Source organism: Phyllobates terribilis, unplaced genomic scaffold, assembly GCF_046119375.1.
Source record: "Phyllobates terribilis strain yellow unplaced genomic scaffold, ASM4611937v1 Scaffold_4__5_contigs__length_816908805, whole genome shotgun sequence".
Lineage (NCBI taxonomy): Eukaryota > Metazoa > Chordata > Amphibia > Anura > Dendrobatidae > Phyllobates > Phyllobates terribilis.
Window position 1 is genome coordinate 54,293,623 of NW_027362764.1, and position 16,899 is coordinate 54,310,521.

Sequence of the window (16,899 nt, forward strand, 5' to 3'; positions counted from 1 at the left end):
GACCCGGTGAAAGTTCAAGCTGTGCAGGAATGGCCTAGGCCTATTGGTTTGAAATCGATACAGAGGTTTTTGGGTTTCGCCAATTATTACAGAAAATTCATAAAAATTTTTTCTAGTATTGTCAAACCTCTGACCGATCTCACCAGGAAAGGTGCTGATGCGGTTCAGTGGTCTTCTGAGGCCATTGAAGCTTTTGTGTATCTCAAGGAGAGGTTCACCTCTGCTCCCATCCTTATGCAGCCTGATGTTACTAGGCCGTTTTTGGTTGAGGTTGATGCTTCCTCTGTGGGGGTTGGCGCAGTAATGTCTCAGGATAACGGGGATGGATTACATCCCTGTGCCTTTTTTTCAAAAAAATTTTCGGAGACTGAACTGAATTACGATATTGGTAATCGGGAATTATTGGCTATTAAACTCGCATTTGAACACTGGCGCCACTTCTTGGAAGGTGCGGAATTTCCCATTCAGGTTCTTACAGATCATAAAAATCTGATATATCTTGATGCTGCCAAGCGCCTGAATGCCCGTCAGGCTAGGTGGGCACTGTTTTTCTCGCGGTTTAATTTCTCCGTTACTTACATCCCTGGTACTAAGAATGTTAAGGCGGATGCCTTGTCTCGCAGTTTTTCTCCCATAGTCGGTGCTGAGAAAGAGGAGAACATTTTACAAGAAGGTGTTGTGATAGCTGCTTTGGACTCCGTTTTGGAAGATGAGATTCTTAAAGCACAGGAGAATGCCCCATCTAACACTCCTCATGGGAGGTTGTTTGTGCCTGGGACCTTTAGGAGAGATTTGTTTGTTGAGTGTCACGAATCTCGGTTGGCAGGTCATCCCGGAATCTCTGAGACCAAGAGACTGGTGGGTCGCAGTTTTTGGTGGCCTGGATGGCAGAAGGAAGTCATTAAGTGGGTGCGTCAATGTACTATATGTGCTAGATCTAAGTCCTCACATACTCCTGCTGCGGGGTTGCTTTGTCCTTTGGAGGTTCCCAGTGCTCCTTGGACACATTTGGCTATGGACTTTATAACTGACCTTCCCCCCTCTGAGGGTTTTACTGTCATCTGGGTGGTCGTGGACCGTTTTAGCAAGATGTGTCACTTGGTTCCCTTCGTCAAACTGCCCTGCGCTAAAACTCTCGCTAAGGCCTTTGTCAAGGAAATTGTCAGACTTCATGGCGTTCCTACTGACATTGTTTCTGATAGGGGTCCTCAGTTCGTGGCTCGTTTTTGGCGTGCCTTTTGTGACAGGTTGGGAGTTCATCTGTCGTTCTCGTCCGGATATCATCCTGAATCTAATGGCCAGACAGAAAGGAAAAACCAGGATGTTGAGCAGTTCTTGCGTTGTTTTGTGGCAGACAATCAAGAGGGGTGGTCTGAGTTTCTGCCACTTGCTGAATTTGCTCTGAACAATCATACATCTTCTTCTGCTGGTTGTTCGCCTTTTTTTTTGTTGTTCTGGGAGACATCCGTCGTTTGGGTCGTTCTCCAAGTTGGGATCTGCCGTGCCTGAGGAGGAGAATTTTTCCGGTGATTTGGAGAGAGTTTGGACGGATGTGCGTGGTAATCTTCAGGAGGCCAACAGAAAATCTAAAGACTATTTTGATAGGAAACGACAGGAGGTTTTGTTCGCTGTTGGTGACATGGTCTGGTTGTCCTCTAGGAATCTGCGGTTGAGGATTCCTTCTAAGAAATTGGGTCCCAAGTTTGTAGGGCCCTTTAAGGTGCTTCAGGTTGTCAACCAATCTGCTGTTAGGTTGGAGGTTCCTACCTCCTGGAGAATTAATCCGGTATTTCATGTCTCTCTGTTAAAAAAAGCTGTTGTGTCGGATGGTGACGCCTCTGCCTCTGTTCCTCCGGTGGTGGAGGACGGGGAATATGAAATTTCTCGCATCCTTAACTCTAGACGGTATAGAGGTAGTTTGCAGTATCTTGTGGCCTGGAAAGGTTTCGGACCCGAGGATAACTCTTGGGTGAGGTCGGATGATGTTTCCGCGTCCACACTTATCAGAGCGTTTCACAGGAGATTTCCTGATAAGCCTGGTCCTAGGGGATCCGGAGGATCCTCTTAGAAGGGGGGGTACTGTTAGAACCTTGCTCTTAGGTTTTTTCCTTTGCTGGTCACATGACCTTGTTGGCCTATTTAATCCTGCTCCGCCCTTCTGGCTTTGCTGGACTTCATTGTATAACTACTTTCTAGCTAGCCTGTGCTCTGTATCTAACTCTGTTAGTTTGCTTGGTCTACGGACCTCTATGTTCTATATATTTTGTTTGTTCGTCTGTCTGCTACTATTTCTGTTAGGAGGTGTCCCATTTTCCTCCCAGTCCTTAGTACTTGTAGGGATTCCTTCCCCACATCTATAGGTCTCCGTACAGACTAGCTTAGGACTTTAGCAGGTCTGATCGCAGGATCAGGTCCCCTGTTACATCGTAGGGATTCAGCTGAGTTCTATCGTAGGGACAGATCTCCTCTCTTTCCTTAGCTCTGGTAGCAGAACATAACAACTACTGAGCAGTGTAGATGGGAATCCAGCTCTGTGGTGAGGAAAGAGACTTGTTAGAAAGCTCAGTATGATCTTTCTGTGTCTCTCTCTGCCTGTTTCCACAATCTGCTTCTCGCTCCTCCTCACCCCTCCCCTCTCCATAGAGAATAATTGGAGGTGTAATCTAACACCTCACTGTGTTGGCAGCCCATGGAAATTGAGCTGTTTTTTCAGAGTCAATGGTAAGTTCAGTAAGCAGAGGGGAAGGAATGAAGTGGCTCATAAGTGTAGAAAAAAAGGCAGAATTATCTGATATTATTTCATGTTTATTGAGAATTAAATTCAGAGTGATTTGATTAATTCTTAGCATTTTGTTTGATTCAGAAGTTTTAACATTTAGCAGATGCGGTTGTGCTGATTCTCACAACTATCTTTTCATATGTTGTATTCATCCTGCACCAATAAAATGTCCAACCACCACACACAGAGGAGACCGGGTTTCGCTGCATAAAAGGCTTTAGCAGAGGCTCGTTATTCACAAATACTGAGCTTATGTTTTTTGCTGCGAAACCCAGCTGTATTCATCAGCAAGATACCCAACTTTTTGCAGTACAATCAATAAATGACCTCTAATAGTGCTGATGCCAACATCCAACCAGGCAAATGCCAGGATTCATGAATCCTATGGAGTCCATTGTGCCCAGGTTAGACTTGGCAACATTTGCAGTACATGCAAGGCAGAACTGCGCTGCATGAAGCCAAGTCAGCTCCATACAGCAGATACGCCGGCTGTGTTAAACTGTTGGCACCCAAGTCTAATAGCTGATCACAGCAGTTTAACCGCTTAGATGCTGCAGTCAATCGTGATAATGGCATTTAAGAGGTTATGGGAAATGGTGGGAGGTGTCCCTTTCAATACCCATTTCCCCCCTCAGCAACAAAATTAAAGGGGGCCCATGGTATTGTCATAGCAGATGGGGGACTACTGAACCTCCCATGTCTACCACGTTTATACACCAAATAAGTGTGTGGCTAAGCACTAACTAAAATCATCCTTCGGCTGATGTGAAGAGCTCAGCCAAATATGGAGGTAGTCACTATATTTGTAGTATACTATTGGAGGTGGCGACATATTTGTCTGAGCCGCTCCTCCCATCATCCTACGGCTGTTTTGAATTAGTGCCCTTTAGCTTTTAGCCCTGGAGAGGCGTGTCTGATAAATATTAGGTTTAGGGCTCCTCCAAAGGAAGGACTTCTTGTCATGGCTGATGGGCTCTCGTGAATTGGTGAAATTGTGCTCTAAGTCCCTTCATTATATAAGTATATTCTATATAGCAGTAATGCCGTACAAATGTGATATATTCAATGTTTGCTTATATCGAATCACTAACAGAGGCTGCTGTATGCTTTTGTTTGTATATTATACAGTCATAGCAGCTGGTAGCTGTTCACACTTGCTTTATTCTGTTAGGAGGTGCTGGTCAGTTTTTTTGCTAGATTGATACGAGATAGATAGATGATAGATAGATATGAGATTGATAAATAGATAGATAATAGATAGATAATAGATAAATATATAACAAATAGATAATAAATATATAACAAATAGATAATAGTTAGATGATGGATAATACATAGATAGATATGAGATTGATAAATAGATAGATAGATAGATAATAGATCAATGATAGATAATAGATAGATAAATAGTTAAATGACAGATAGATGATAGATAGATAATAGATAGATAGATAGATAATAGACAGATAATAGACGATAGATAATAGATAGATAATAGACAGATAATAGATAGATAATAGATAGAAGATAGATAATGGATAGATAATAGACAGATAATAGATAGATGATAGATAGATAATAGATAGAAGATAGATAATAGACAGATAACAGATAGACATTAGATAGATAGACAATAGATAGATAATAGATAGATAATAGAGAGATAATACATAGATAGATGATAGATAGATAATAGATAGATAGATGATAGATAGATAGATGATAGATAGATGATAGATAGATAGATGAGATAGATAGATAATAGATAGATAATAGATAGATAATAGATAGATGATAGATAATAGATAGATGATAGATAGATATGAGGAGATCTGGGCAGGTAGATGGGCTGCGGTCTCCAGATAACATTGCGCTCGGTATAATCCTTTCTACCTTCTAATCTCCGGCACTTTTAGCTTTGTCGGCATTTTCTCGGCATTGTGGATGTAACCGGATTTGTGAGACTTATGTGTTTGTGGTGACATCAGCGGGAGAAGACTCATCACTCAATTACTTAAAGAAAAAAAGCAAAATAGACACATTTCTCTAAATCTGCGGGAACTTCTGTATCCCTGTAACCTCCCGTCACATAAGGTTCATATCACAGAAAATCCCCATCATCTCTGCAGCAAATCCACTTTTCACAGTCCACTGCTTTATACGCTAAACTATAAGACTGGCTACATCGACGACGTCCCCATCGGACAGATGTGCTCACTGCCTTGAGGTTTTGCTCTCATAAAATTTTCTTTACATACTCGGCCGGACTTCGCTCCAATACTGTGATGGAGAATTAGTTGAGTGAAAGACAGAATGATGTACCGTAAAAGTCCTTTAATCCATCATTAATTGGACCCGGAAAGTGCCAGATTACCAGATATTTTGAATTGCTGGATGCTCATTAACATTAATGTAGAAATAATTTAGAAAGATAAAAGTTTCCAGATATAAAAGGATAATGCCAGATTATATACAGTATGTCTGTAGCTAGAGAAGCATTCAGAGGCGTGGTCTTGGACTTAAATCTTTGGGACAGGTCATCATTATCAGTTTCCTGGGGGGCCGGCCCCAGCACCCCCACTGATAAGCTTTTTGGAGACAGGAAGTAAATAGTAGGGAGTCGGACACAACAGCTCCAAACACTGCGTAGTGGCCATTCTCGAGTACTGCAGCTTATCTCGTATTGACGTGAATGTGATCTGAGTTGTATAATCTAAGTGCGACTACTATGGCACCTGAAAACTGCTGATCAGTGTACGACCCCAACTGATTGGTCATCAATATTTAAGTTACCATCAAGTGATACGCGACAACCCAAGCGGTTGCAAGACTTTGGAATTATAGAAAATCAGAATTAGAGGATTGAGCAGAGAAAACCAAATATAAGACTCATGTGATTGAGAAAACCCTAGAGATGGTTACATTACATTTTTACAAAATATTTGGATTATACAAAATCCACAGTTTTTGTGCCTTGCTTTGTGCATATTCAGAAAATTGTCGGATGGCCACTATTTTGGTCTTCTTCGTCCCAGAAGTCATGGTGCAGAAAGAGGACCCTCTGACGGTTGGCTGCAGCACGGGGTAGGGTGAGGGGCAAGGTATGGATTTTAATTTTCCACCCTATATTTACAGAGACTAATAAGGAAATAATTAAGTTGAATTTTGTGGCCGAATTTCAGTGAACTGCAAGATTCAAATTCCGGAAGATTCGCTCACCACTAAAAACTAGGAAGACTGTAAAAAAAAATTATGGTCACATTTCATTTTGGGATGGGATTGTGGAGCATCTCTACACTGATCTAGCACTTGCCATAAATGTATGGATAGACAGATAGACAATTTCCATAAATACTTTACCACTATAATTACCTTTTTCTACAATTTCTTACCTGTCGGCTTGTTCACTCCCAGCATCCCAGCCTGTCCAAGAATTTTGAACAAATGATGAGCTGGAAACTGCTCTTCTTTTTCCCACTGATCTACATAAGGGTTAATTTCGGTGTCTATTATCTGTAGGTAGAGAATTAAAAATTATTTTCATTCTTTTCTTGCCCTGTAGAATGGCTATACACGGTGATACCTGTAGTCATTGTCATTGTATTTTATTGACCAGTGAAATTTTTGTGCTCCCAGCTCTCACGTGGATTTATGTTCAGTGCACTTGTTTATGCTTTGTCTGTTCATTTCAATGCATTCAGTCTATGCTGTGTGTCTGCAAGTAGTACTGAGCCGTGTTAATGCTGCAGCAGCTTAGGTGTTAATGTCTGCTGTCCAGAAGACTCTAAAGGTGGAGATGACAAAGGTTGTTTATAAGCTAGTTTCTATCAGTTCACTGGGAATTGCAGAGAGACTGTGACTGTTGCAGAGGGCCTGTGACTGTTGCAGAGGGCCTGTGACTGTTGCAGAGGGCCTGTGACTGTTGCAGAGGGCCTGTGACTGTTGCAGAGGGCCTGTGACTGTTGCAGAGGGCCTGTGACTGTTGCAGAGGGCCTGTGACTGTTGCAGAGGGCCTGTGACTGTTGCAGAGGGCCTGTGACTGTTGCAGAGGGCCTGTGACTGTTGCAGAGGGCCTGTGACTGTTGCAGAGGGCCTGTGACTGTTGCAGAGGGCCTGTGACTGTTGCAGAGGGCCTGTGACTGTTGCAGAGGGCCTGTGACTGTTGCAGAGGGCCTGTGACTGTTGCAGGGAGACTGATTGTTGCAGAGGGCATATTTCAATTGCAGAGGGCCTGTGTCAGTTGCAGAGTGTGTCTGTAGTAAGCAAGAGCCATGTAAGATGAGTAGAAGAAACATTTTGAACTATGTGCTGTACCATGTTACACAGGGGAGATTGCCTCTGTGACTGTACTGGATGTAGGAAACTGGCAACCCATAAAGAAGAGGAGTAAGAGACTACCACATTAGCCAACATGACCACAACACAACCTTCTCAAGGGCCGAACTGGGTCGGGTCCAAAATGTAACAAAAGACCAATACAGGATCTTGACCCGGCCCCAAATGTCACAGCACAGCATCAACGACCATGAAGACTGGCAACATCTCCACTCTTGATTAGTGATGGTGCCCCCCCCCGTAGAAGCATTCTTCATGTTCATAGTGATACCATATATTCTCAAATGAATGCCACCTGCTTAACCCAGCAGGATGTACGGCGTTGCCTCAAAAACACTAAAGGAGACAAATCCTCAGGCCCGGACGGGATACACCCCCAGGTACTGCAGGTATTAAGTACTGTAATAGACAAACCATTATTTCTAATATACAAGGATTCCATAATAACAGGGTCTGTACTGCAGGACTGGCGCAGAGCAAATGTGGTGCCAATATTCAAAAAGAAGAGAAAATTTGAGCCTGGAAATTATAGGACGATAAATTTAACCTCTACTGTCCATAAAATCCTTGAGGGTTTCCTAAGAGATGCTATACTAGAGTATCTGAAGAAGAATAACCTCATGACCCAATATCAACATGGTTTTATGAGGGATCGGTCCTGTCAAACTAATCTGATCAGCTTCTCTGAGGAAGAAAGTTCCAGACTGGACCAAGGAAACACAGTGGATGTTGTTTATATGGACTTTTCAAAGGCATTTGATACAGTGCCACAAACAAGGTTAGTATGTAAAATGAGAGTAATGGGACTAGGGGAAAATATGTAATAAATGGGTTAATAACTAGCTCAGTCAGAGGAAACAGAGGGTGGATATTAATGGAACACACTCAGATTGTGTCACAGTTAAAAGTGGGGTATTATAGGGGTCGGTATTGGGCTCTCTTCTTTTTAACATATTTATTAATACAGAGTAGAATTTCAATATTTTCAGTTGATACTAAACTCTGCAGGGTACTCAACACAGAGGATGATAATTGCATGTTACAGAGGGATGTATATAAGCTGTAGGTTTAGGCTGAGAAATGGCAATTAATGTAAATAAATGTAAGGTAATGCAATTGGGAACAGGAAAAAAATGTATAATTATGTAATAAATGGTAAAACACTGGGTAAAACTGTCAATGAAAAAAAAGGGTCTATGGGTAGATGTTAAACTCAGCTTTAGTGACCCGTGCCAGGCAGCTGCCGCCGAGGCAAATAAAATAACGGGATGCATTAAAAGAGGCATAGATGCTCATGAGAAGAACATAATTTTACCTCTATACAAGTCACTAGTGCAACCACACTTAGAATACTCTGTACAGTTCTGGTCTCCGGTGTATAAGAAAGACATAGCTGAACTAGAGTGGGTGCAGATAAGAGCGACCAAGGTTGTTAAAGGAATGGGTGGACTGCAGAAGACGGGTTATCAAACTTGGAGTTATTCAGTTTGGAAAAACAAATCTTTAGGGGTGGCTTATTACAATGTACAAATATATGAGGGGACAGTACAGAGATCTGTATAATGAGCTTCTTACACCTAGTTCAGCAACTGTGACAAGGGGGCATCCTCTATGTCTAGAGTAAAGAAGGTTTAATCATAATCACAGATTCAGATTCTTTACTGTAAAAGCAGTGAGATTATGGACTCTTTACTGTAAGAGCATTGAGACTATTGGTTCTTTATTGTAAGAGCAGTGAGATTATGTGTTCTTTATTGTAAGAAAAGTGAGATTATGGGTTCTTTACTGTACAAGCAGTGAGACTATGGATTCTTTATTGTAAGAGCAGTGAGAGTATGGGTTCTTTATTGTAAGAGCAGTGATATTATGTTTTTTTTTATTGTAAGAGAAGTGAGATTATGGGTTCTTTAGTGTAAGAGTAGTGAGACTATTGGTTATTTACTGTAATAACAGTGAGATCATGGGTTCTTTACTGTAAGAGCAGTGATACTATTGGTTCTTTACTGTAAGAGCAGTGAGATTATGCTTTCTTTAATGTAAGAGCAGTGAGATTATGGATTCTTTACTGTAAGAGCAGTGAGACTATGAATTCTTTAATGTAAGAGCAGTGAGATTATGGATTCTTTACTGTAAGAGCAGTGAGACTATGAATTCTTTAATGTAAGAGCAGTGAGATTATGGTTTCTTTAATGTACGAGCAGTGAAACTATGGAACTCTCTGCCACTTGATGTTGTAATAGTTTATTCACTGCAACAGATCAGTGAGGGTCTGGATGCCTTTCCTGAAAAATATAATATTACAGGTTATGGGCACTAGATTATTTGATAGGTCGTTGATCCAGGGACCTTGCCTGATTGCCGCATGTGGAGTCGGAAAATAATTTTTCCCCTAATATGGGGCAATTAGCATCAACCTCATGGGATTTTTGCCTTCTTCTGGATCAGCATGTTAGGCTATAGGTTGAACTCGATAAACTTAATTCTACCTTCAACCTTAAAAACTTTGAAGCTATGGAACTAGAATTATTATTTAGGCAGGTAATCTAACAACCAGGCATTACTACAGCCTATAATACCCAGACTACCATAATGATACTTCATCGTTTAGTCAAGGAGAATGTTTTATTATTTTCAAGCCTTGATATATTTAAGTTTTAATGAAGAATATTTTAGGCTTTCCGGCTGACGTGCCAGATGCCAGTGACAGCGCCATGCTCCAGAAAGCCCATGCAGATGGTACCATATTAATTTTGCATAATTTTCCATGTTTTCCCTGGACATTTTTCACCCTGTCTCCTTTGACAAGTCACCTTCCAGTCGGTGACATCTGCCCCATATTCCCTGCACTATTTATAGGTAAGAGGAAAGCAGGAGTGAATGTTGTCAGGAGGTTCACACCGGGGAAAGCGCCGCAAGTCTCTCCCAAGGCACATGGGGAATCAGAGCCGGGAATATTACAGCTTTACTATAAGAGAAAAGTCATGCAGTATGCAGAGGGGATTGTGTGCTACAGGAATGAGATCAGGCACCTGGTGGACTGGAGACTGCAAGGATAGAATCTACGATTGCCACAATGCGGACCCTGGTGGGCAGGGTGCCACTTAAGGAGAATCAACGTGGGGGTCACAATCAGTGTTCAGCTTTCTGTAACTAAACCCTTGGCAATCAGGAATGAAATAGTGATCAGTACTATATTCTAGACCACCAGGGATGCAGACATTACCACATGGACTTCCCTTGACCACCAGGGATGCAGACACTACCACATCTACTTCCCTAGACCATCAGGGATGCAGACACTACCACATCTACTTCCCTAGACCATCAGGGATACATCTATTAACACCATTCACTGCCCTCGACCACCAACAAAGCAGAAATTAACCACACATACTTCCAAAGACCATCAGGGAGTCAGACATTAACCACATTCACTCCCTTTGACCAACAGAGATACAATTAGCGTCATACCGGGGAGCCATGGTCCCACCAATAAAATTAATTCCAGGAGCTCCCTCTACAGCTACTGTATACGCAAATGTTATCTGACACTTGTTTGCATATTTCTAGCCAACACATTCTCCATATACAGTTAGGGCCATATATATTTGGACAGAGACAACATTTTTCTAATTTTGGTTCTAGACATTACCACAATGAATTTTAAACAAAACAATTCAGATGCAGTTGAAGTTCAGACTTTCAGCTTTCATTTGAGGGTATCCACATTAAAATTGGATGAAGGGTTTAGGAGTTTCAGCTCCTTAACATGTGCCACCCTGTTTTTAAAGGGACCAAAAGTAATTGGACAATTGACTCCAAGGCTATTTCCTGGACAGGTGTGGGCAATCCCTTCGTTATGTCATTCTCAATTAAGCAGATAAAAGGCCTGGAGTTGATTTGAGGTTTGGTGCTTGCATTTGGAAGGTTTTGCTGTGAAGTAAACATGCGGTCAAAGGAGCTCTCCATGCAGGTAAAACAAGCCATCCTTAAGCTGCAAAAACAGAAAAAACCCATCCGAGAAATTGCTACAATATTAGGAGTGGCAAAATCTACAGTTTGGTACATCCTGAGAAAGAAAGCACTGGTGAACTCATCAATGCAAAAAGACCTGGGCGCCCACGGAAGACAACAGTGGTGGATGATCGCAGAATCATCTCCATGGTGAAGAGAAACCCCTTCTCAACAGCCAACCAAGTGAACACTCTCCAGGAGGTAGGCGTATCAATATCCAAATCTACCATAAAGAGAAGACTGCATGAAAGTAAATACAGAGGGTTCACTGCACGGTGCAAGCCACTCATAAGCATCGAGAATAAAAAGACTAGACTGGACTTTACTAAAAAAAACATCTAAAAAAGCCAGCACAGTTCTGGAAGAACATTCTTTGGACAGATGAAACCAAGATCAACCTCTACCAGAATGATGGAAAGAGAAAAGTATGGCGAAGGCGTGGTACAGCTCATGATCCAAAGCATACCACATCATCTGTAAAACACGGCGGAGGCAGTGTGATGGCTTGGGCATGCATGGCTGCCAGTGGCACTGGGTCACTAGTGTTTATTGATGATGTGACACAGGACAGAAGCAGCCGAATGAATTCTGATGTATTCAGAGCCATACTGTGTGCTCAGATCCAGCCAAATGCAGCCAAACTGATTGGTCGTCGTTTCATACTACAGATGGACAATGACCCAAAACATAAAGCCAAAGCAACCCAGGAGTTTATTAAAGCAAAGATGTGGAATATTCTTGAATGGCCAAGTCAGTCACCTGATCTCAACCCAATTGAGCAGCATTTCACTTGTTACAGGCTACACTTCAGACAGAAAGGCCCACAAACAAACAGCCACTGAAAACCACCGCAGTGAAGGCCTGGCAGAGCATCAAAAAGGAGGAAACACAGCGTCTGGTGATGTCCATGAGTTCAAGACTTCAGGCAGTCATTGCCAACAAAGGGTTTTCAACCAAGTATCAGAAATGAACATTTTATTTACAATTATTTAATCTGTCCAATTACTTTTGGTCCCTTTAAAAACAGGGTGGCACATGTTAAGGAGCTGAAACTCCTAAACCCTTCATCCAATTTTAATGTGGATACCCTCAAATGAAAGCTGAAAGTCCGAACTTCAACTGCATCTGAATTGTTTTGTTTAAAATTCATTGTGGTAATGTCTAGAACCAAAATTAGAAAAATGTTGTCTCTGTCCAAATATATATGGACCTAACTGTAGGAGTTTCACTTTTTGTATTGAAGAACTGAAATAAATTAACTTTTTGATGATATGCCAATTTAGTGAGAAGCACCTGTAGTTGTGGATGACTCATGTAAGGAGGAGGTCTGGTACCATTGGTGGAGTAATAAAGGTCTGATCAATACTATGCCGGGATCTATGTGAAGAAGTTTGCCCTTCTGTTGTGAGAAAGGGGAGACTAAAAGGCTTTGGCTGATGGTGGCAGAGAGGCCTGTGATGGACAGAGGAGGGCGATCCTATGCCTGAGTGAGCAGACATGGGAGCAGAGAGCAGTATGGTCGGGTCCATGTGTCACAGAGCAAACAGCTAATGGCATAACTGCCAGTGTTCTGGTTATCACTGTAAAGTCTACAGGGACAGTGGGAAATTGTGAGGGGACAATGGTGGGTGACAGTGGGGGGTGGCAGCAGGGCTGTGGAGTCGGAGCCCATTTTGGTGGAGTCGGTATAAATTGGACCAACTTCTAAAATATATAATAATTTGGGTACAGTAATTCAATGCAGTTTGTGGGGAATATTTTTTCATAAGAATTTGGGAAAGTTATGAAATGTCCTATAAATGTCCGTCCTATTCCTGATCTAAGGGTCTAGACTTTTAGCTGAGATGAATCTGTGCTACAGTAAATTTATCACTAAAACATGAGCCATGTAGGAGGGAGTCGGAGTCGGTGTCATGGAAATTGAGCAGTCGGAGTCGGAGGTCTGGCCCACCGACTCCACAGTCCTGGGTGGCAGTGCTAAATGACAGTGGTGGGTGGCAGCAGTGGGTGACAGCAAAGGGTGACAGTGGTGGAGGACAGTGGGTGTATTAGTGAGTGGCAGCAGTGGGTGACAGCGGTGAGTGTAGTAGTGGGTGACTGGTATTGGCAGTGGTGGGTGACTAGTGTTGACAGTGCAGGATGGCAGTGTTGGATGACAGCGGTGGTTGACAGTGGTAGATAAAAGTGGTGGGAGACTGCGGCAGGTGGCAGCGGTGGGTGGCAGTGGTGAGTGACTAGTGTTGACAGTGGTGGTTGACAGCAGTGGGTGACAGTGGGGAGGCAGTGTTGGATGACAGCGGTGGGTGATAGCGGTGTGTGACAGTGGTGGGTGACAGTGTCATGGAATAAATTGTCTATTTTTGCCTAGATAGATGTTTCTTCCTTGGATAAGACACAAGTTCTGTGCAGCAATTCCCCCTGACTTCCATCACTACAGTCTTCTGCTGTTTCTATTGTTTTCTTTTCTATGACCATTTCTGTAAGACAGGAAATTCCTCCTGCTCCTCGGCTGCCTCCTGACTCACGTCCCTTTATGTGGAGCACATAGATCAACGCTCGCTGAGTATTTCTCTCTCTTCTCCTGCATTATGCTATATACCATTAAGCAGCCCCTCGGGGTGAGGACATCAGTAATGACTAACCTTACAAGGACCTGCGAATAATAAAACCTGCTGTCATTGTACAAACTGCGGAATGTTATCTACGGAGATCTCAGCCGGTGATTGTAATTAGGATTATTATTGTGCTGGTCGCTCCGCACTTTGGTGTGAAGAGGAGAGGGGCATGGTGGGACTGTGTATTTGATTGATTCTTACATTCATTCCCATAAAATGTCCCTCCACTGTATTAGGATGCAATTGCGAGCATCGTCGAATCAATCTAACAGACTAATTTTGCCAGGGGTAAATGCTGAGAGCCTGTGAAAAGGGAGTTGTTGAGTCCTTTAAAGAGGACCTGTCACCAGACAAAAGTGTCCAGTTTCTGCTCGTATTTTATTCCCCCTGTTCCCCTGAGTTTTTTGCTTTTTGTTTCTTTAAAATCCATCATACGCTTCCAGAGATACAGGCTAATTTTTTTATTAAAGTGGGCGTGGCTTGTATGGTAAATAGGCAGAGCTGCCTAAAGACACACCCCCGAGGATCCCAGGATCCCACTTACTACTATTAATTAACACAATTAGCACTATTAAAAAGGAAAGTTGGGCTGTGATTCGGAAACAAAGACAGTTCCCTAATCAAACTTGACCCAGTATGTGTATTCTGTTACATACGTAAGGAAAATATTTACACCGGCCATAATGACAGTTTCCTCTGTAGAGAAAGTCAGGATATGCCAGTGCGTGTCATCCGCTCAAACCACTGATTACATTGCGTGTTAAGTGTCGTAGGTCCACATGGGAATTAATTTCATTCAGTGGGTACAAGAAGGGGGCATATGACAGGCAAAATTGTTTTCCCATTTGTAAACATTTTTCATGCACATTTTGTTGCAGAAAGGGGTAATTTGCAAAAAAAAAAGGTTATGTTAAAAAAAAAAATAATAATAAATTTTAAAAAAACTCTATGGTCTGTAAATTTTGAGGGACACTATAGCAGAATGAAAAAGTAAAAAAGTAAAAGCAAAAAATTGAAAATAATAATAAATAAAAAAACATGAAAAACCGTCCCCTCCCAATTGTTGATGTAGTACTAGCTGGGACCCGATTGCCCTTAAAGGGACATCTAATATGTGAAAATTGACAGTTCGAGTGTGAACTACCTTAGCTGGACCTCAAATGCCGGAATCCTAGGTAGCTTTGGCATTTCCGGGGTCCCAACAATGTCATGATCTATCATTGCACTATGATATCATGAGATCAAAGGGACCTTGGAAATGCCAGAAGTGCCCAGGATGCCGGCATTCGAGTGCCAGTCAAGGTAGTTTGTAGGACACTGGTTTGGCACTTTGTGTCAGCCGGATCAGGGTCCGGCGAACGACCTTAGCTGGCACTCGATTGTCGGCATCCTCGGCGGCTCTGGAGTTTACAAGGTCCCTGAGATGTCATGATCTAGCTTGACACTGTGATGTCATGACATTGAGGAGATGTTGAAAACACCAAAGGTGCCCGGTATGCTGGTATTCAAGGGTTGACCAAGGACGTTCGCAGGACCCTGGTCAGGTATCCACGTTGGTTCTGTGTGGCAGCTGGATCAGGGTCCTTCAAACTTCCTTGGCTAACACTCGAATGTCGGCATCCAAAGTCCCCTTGATGTCGTGACATAACGGTGCGATGCTAGATTATGACGTCCTCGGGACCTATGTCAAAGCTGCCCAGGATGTCGGCATTCATGTGCCGGCCGAGGTAGTTTGCAGGAAATTGGGCAGGTGTCCACATTGGTACTTAGTGCTAGCCAGATCAGGGTCCTGCGAACTTTCTCGGTTGAGTGCCGGCATCCTGGGCACCTCTGCTGTTACCAACGCCCAGTCGATGTCCTTACATAACGATCATGATGTCGCGGGCACCTTGTAAACGTCGGAGCCGCCCAGGATGCCGGCATTTGAGTGCCATCCAAGGAAGCTAGCAGACCTAAGTCCAGCAGTCTTGGCTTACTGATCCTGAAAATCTTTCTGCTCATCTCTAGAAAAACATCAATTATTTTACAAAGCGCAGTCAACGGCGGAGATATATACCTTTCTCAGTGACTCCCTTATTGCATTGTGCTCCGGGGTATACAGGACACTCACAGCCTGGTTGCCCGCCTGGCTAGCGGGGGCTGTTAGTGAGAAGAGTCTGCGTGGAAATCCCAAGCTGCCCTTCAAAAGCTGCAAGGAGCACAGTCTAAGAGCCATGACTGCGGCAGTGCCGGGGACTATAACCTGCAAACAAAGGGCACAATGTCAGCAGCTGTGTATGTGTATATGTCTATCACATGCGCAGTGAATGATACATATTGTAGCGGATATTGCAACGTTGTATTTAGCTCAGTCGTTATTTTGTATAACATAACAAGTCTTATTACTAAAAGTCAGGATTCAGCTTGAGACACTCACTGTCGAAAGTACACAAGGCTCCCGGCTGCTGCTGCTGCTTTGTCTGCCACTTCCGGCAAATCACTGATCCGCCCCTATCTACACTGCACAAAGCTGGGCCTTACTGCTGACTTAGTGAACAGCTCTTATTTCACAAGGGAGGGAGGGAGTTAAGAAACTTTTACTTTCCTTGATTTCTTTAGATGCAGTCCAGAAGGACAGAAAGATGTACCTGGTTGGTCTCTTCTTTAGTATTGATACAAAAGTATAGAAGAAGTGTAATATTAAAATGTAACTTTTATTTGATATGCAATAAAATAGATCAAAGTGAGTATCTACTCAAATCACAAATTAAACACACAAGGTCCTCATGATCCCAAATCCAGAGTCAAGTGCGTGTACTGATATAAAATTTTACAGCGGAAAAGTATATATATCAACCAATTATATGAGTAAAACTTTAGCCAAAGTCCATACCCATACAGATTCAATGCATACCCAGAAAATGTTGCAGTAAGGTAGGTTAGGATAATAGAGTTATACACCCACTAAGAACCTAGGCAAATGATGACCAGGTGTAAGTGACTCGCCCCCTGGGCCATCCGGAACCGGGCTTCAGTGCGATGATTGGGGTAGTAGTGGCAACCCGATCCCGTGGCTCAGGGTGGTCAGACCAAATACTGTGGCAGTCTATTTGTAGAGTTATGAATGTCCGACTACGCCACCCGTGGATTGCAGTCAGGGATGACCGCCGCTGCAAG

At 42.8% G+C, this 16,899-nt stretch overlaps 1 protein-coding gene across 3 annotated transcripts in view; it reads right to left on the bottom strand.

Annotated features, from left to right (window-relative positions):
• LOC141264921 (probable acyl-CoA dehydrogenase 6) overlaps window positions 1-16,899 on the bottom strand; it is a 190,720-nt gene that overhangs the window by 116,390 nt on the left and 57,431 nt on the right. For 2 of the 3 annotated variants that reach the window (XM_073677341.1, XM_073677339.1), the window contains exons 1-3: window positions 16,160-16,291; window positions 15,800-15,985; window positions 6,172-6,292 (exon numbers count right to left, since the gene is read on the bottom strand). In XM_073677341.1, the coding sequence (XP_073533442.1) occupies window positions 6,172-6,292; window positions 15,800-15,958 (280 nt within the window). In that variant the 5' untranslated portion in view covers window positions 15,959-15,985; window positions 16,160-16,291. Of the gene's footprint in view, window positions 1-6,171; window positions 6,293-15,799; window positions 15,986-16,159; window positions 16,292-16,899 lie in introns of those variants that run through there. The other variant, XM_073677340.1, reaches the window with a different exon arrangement.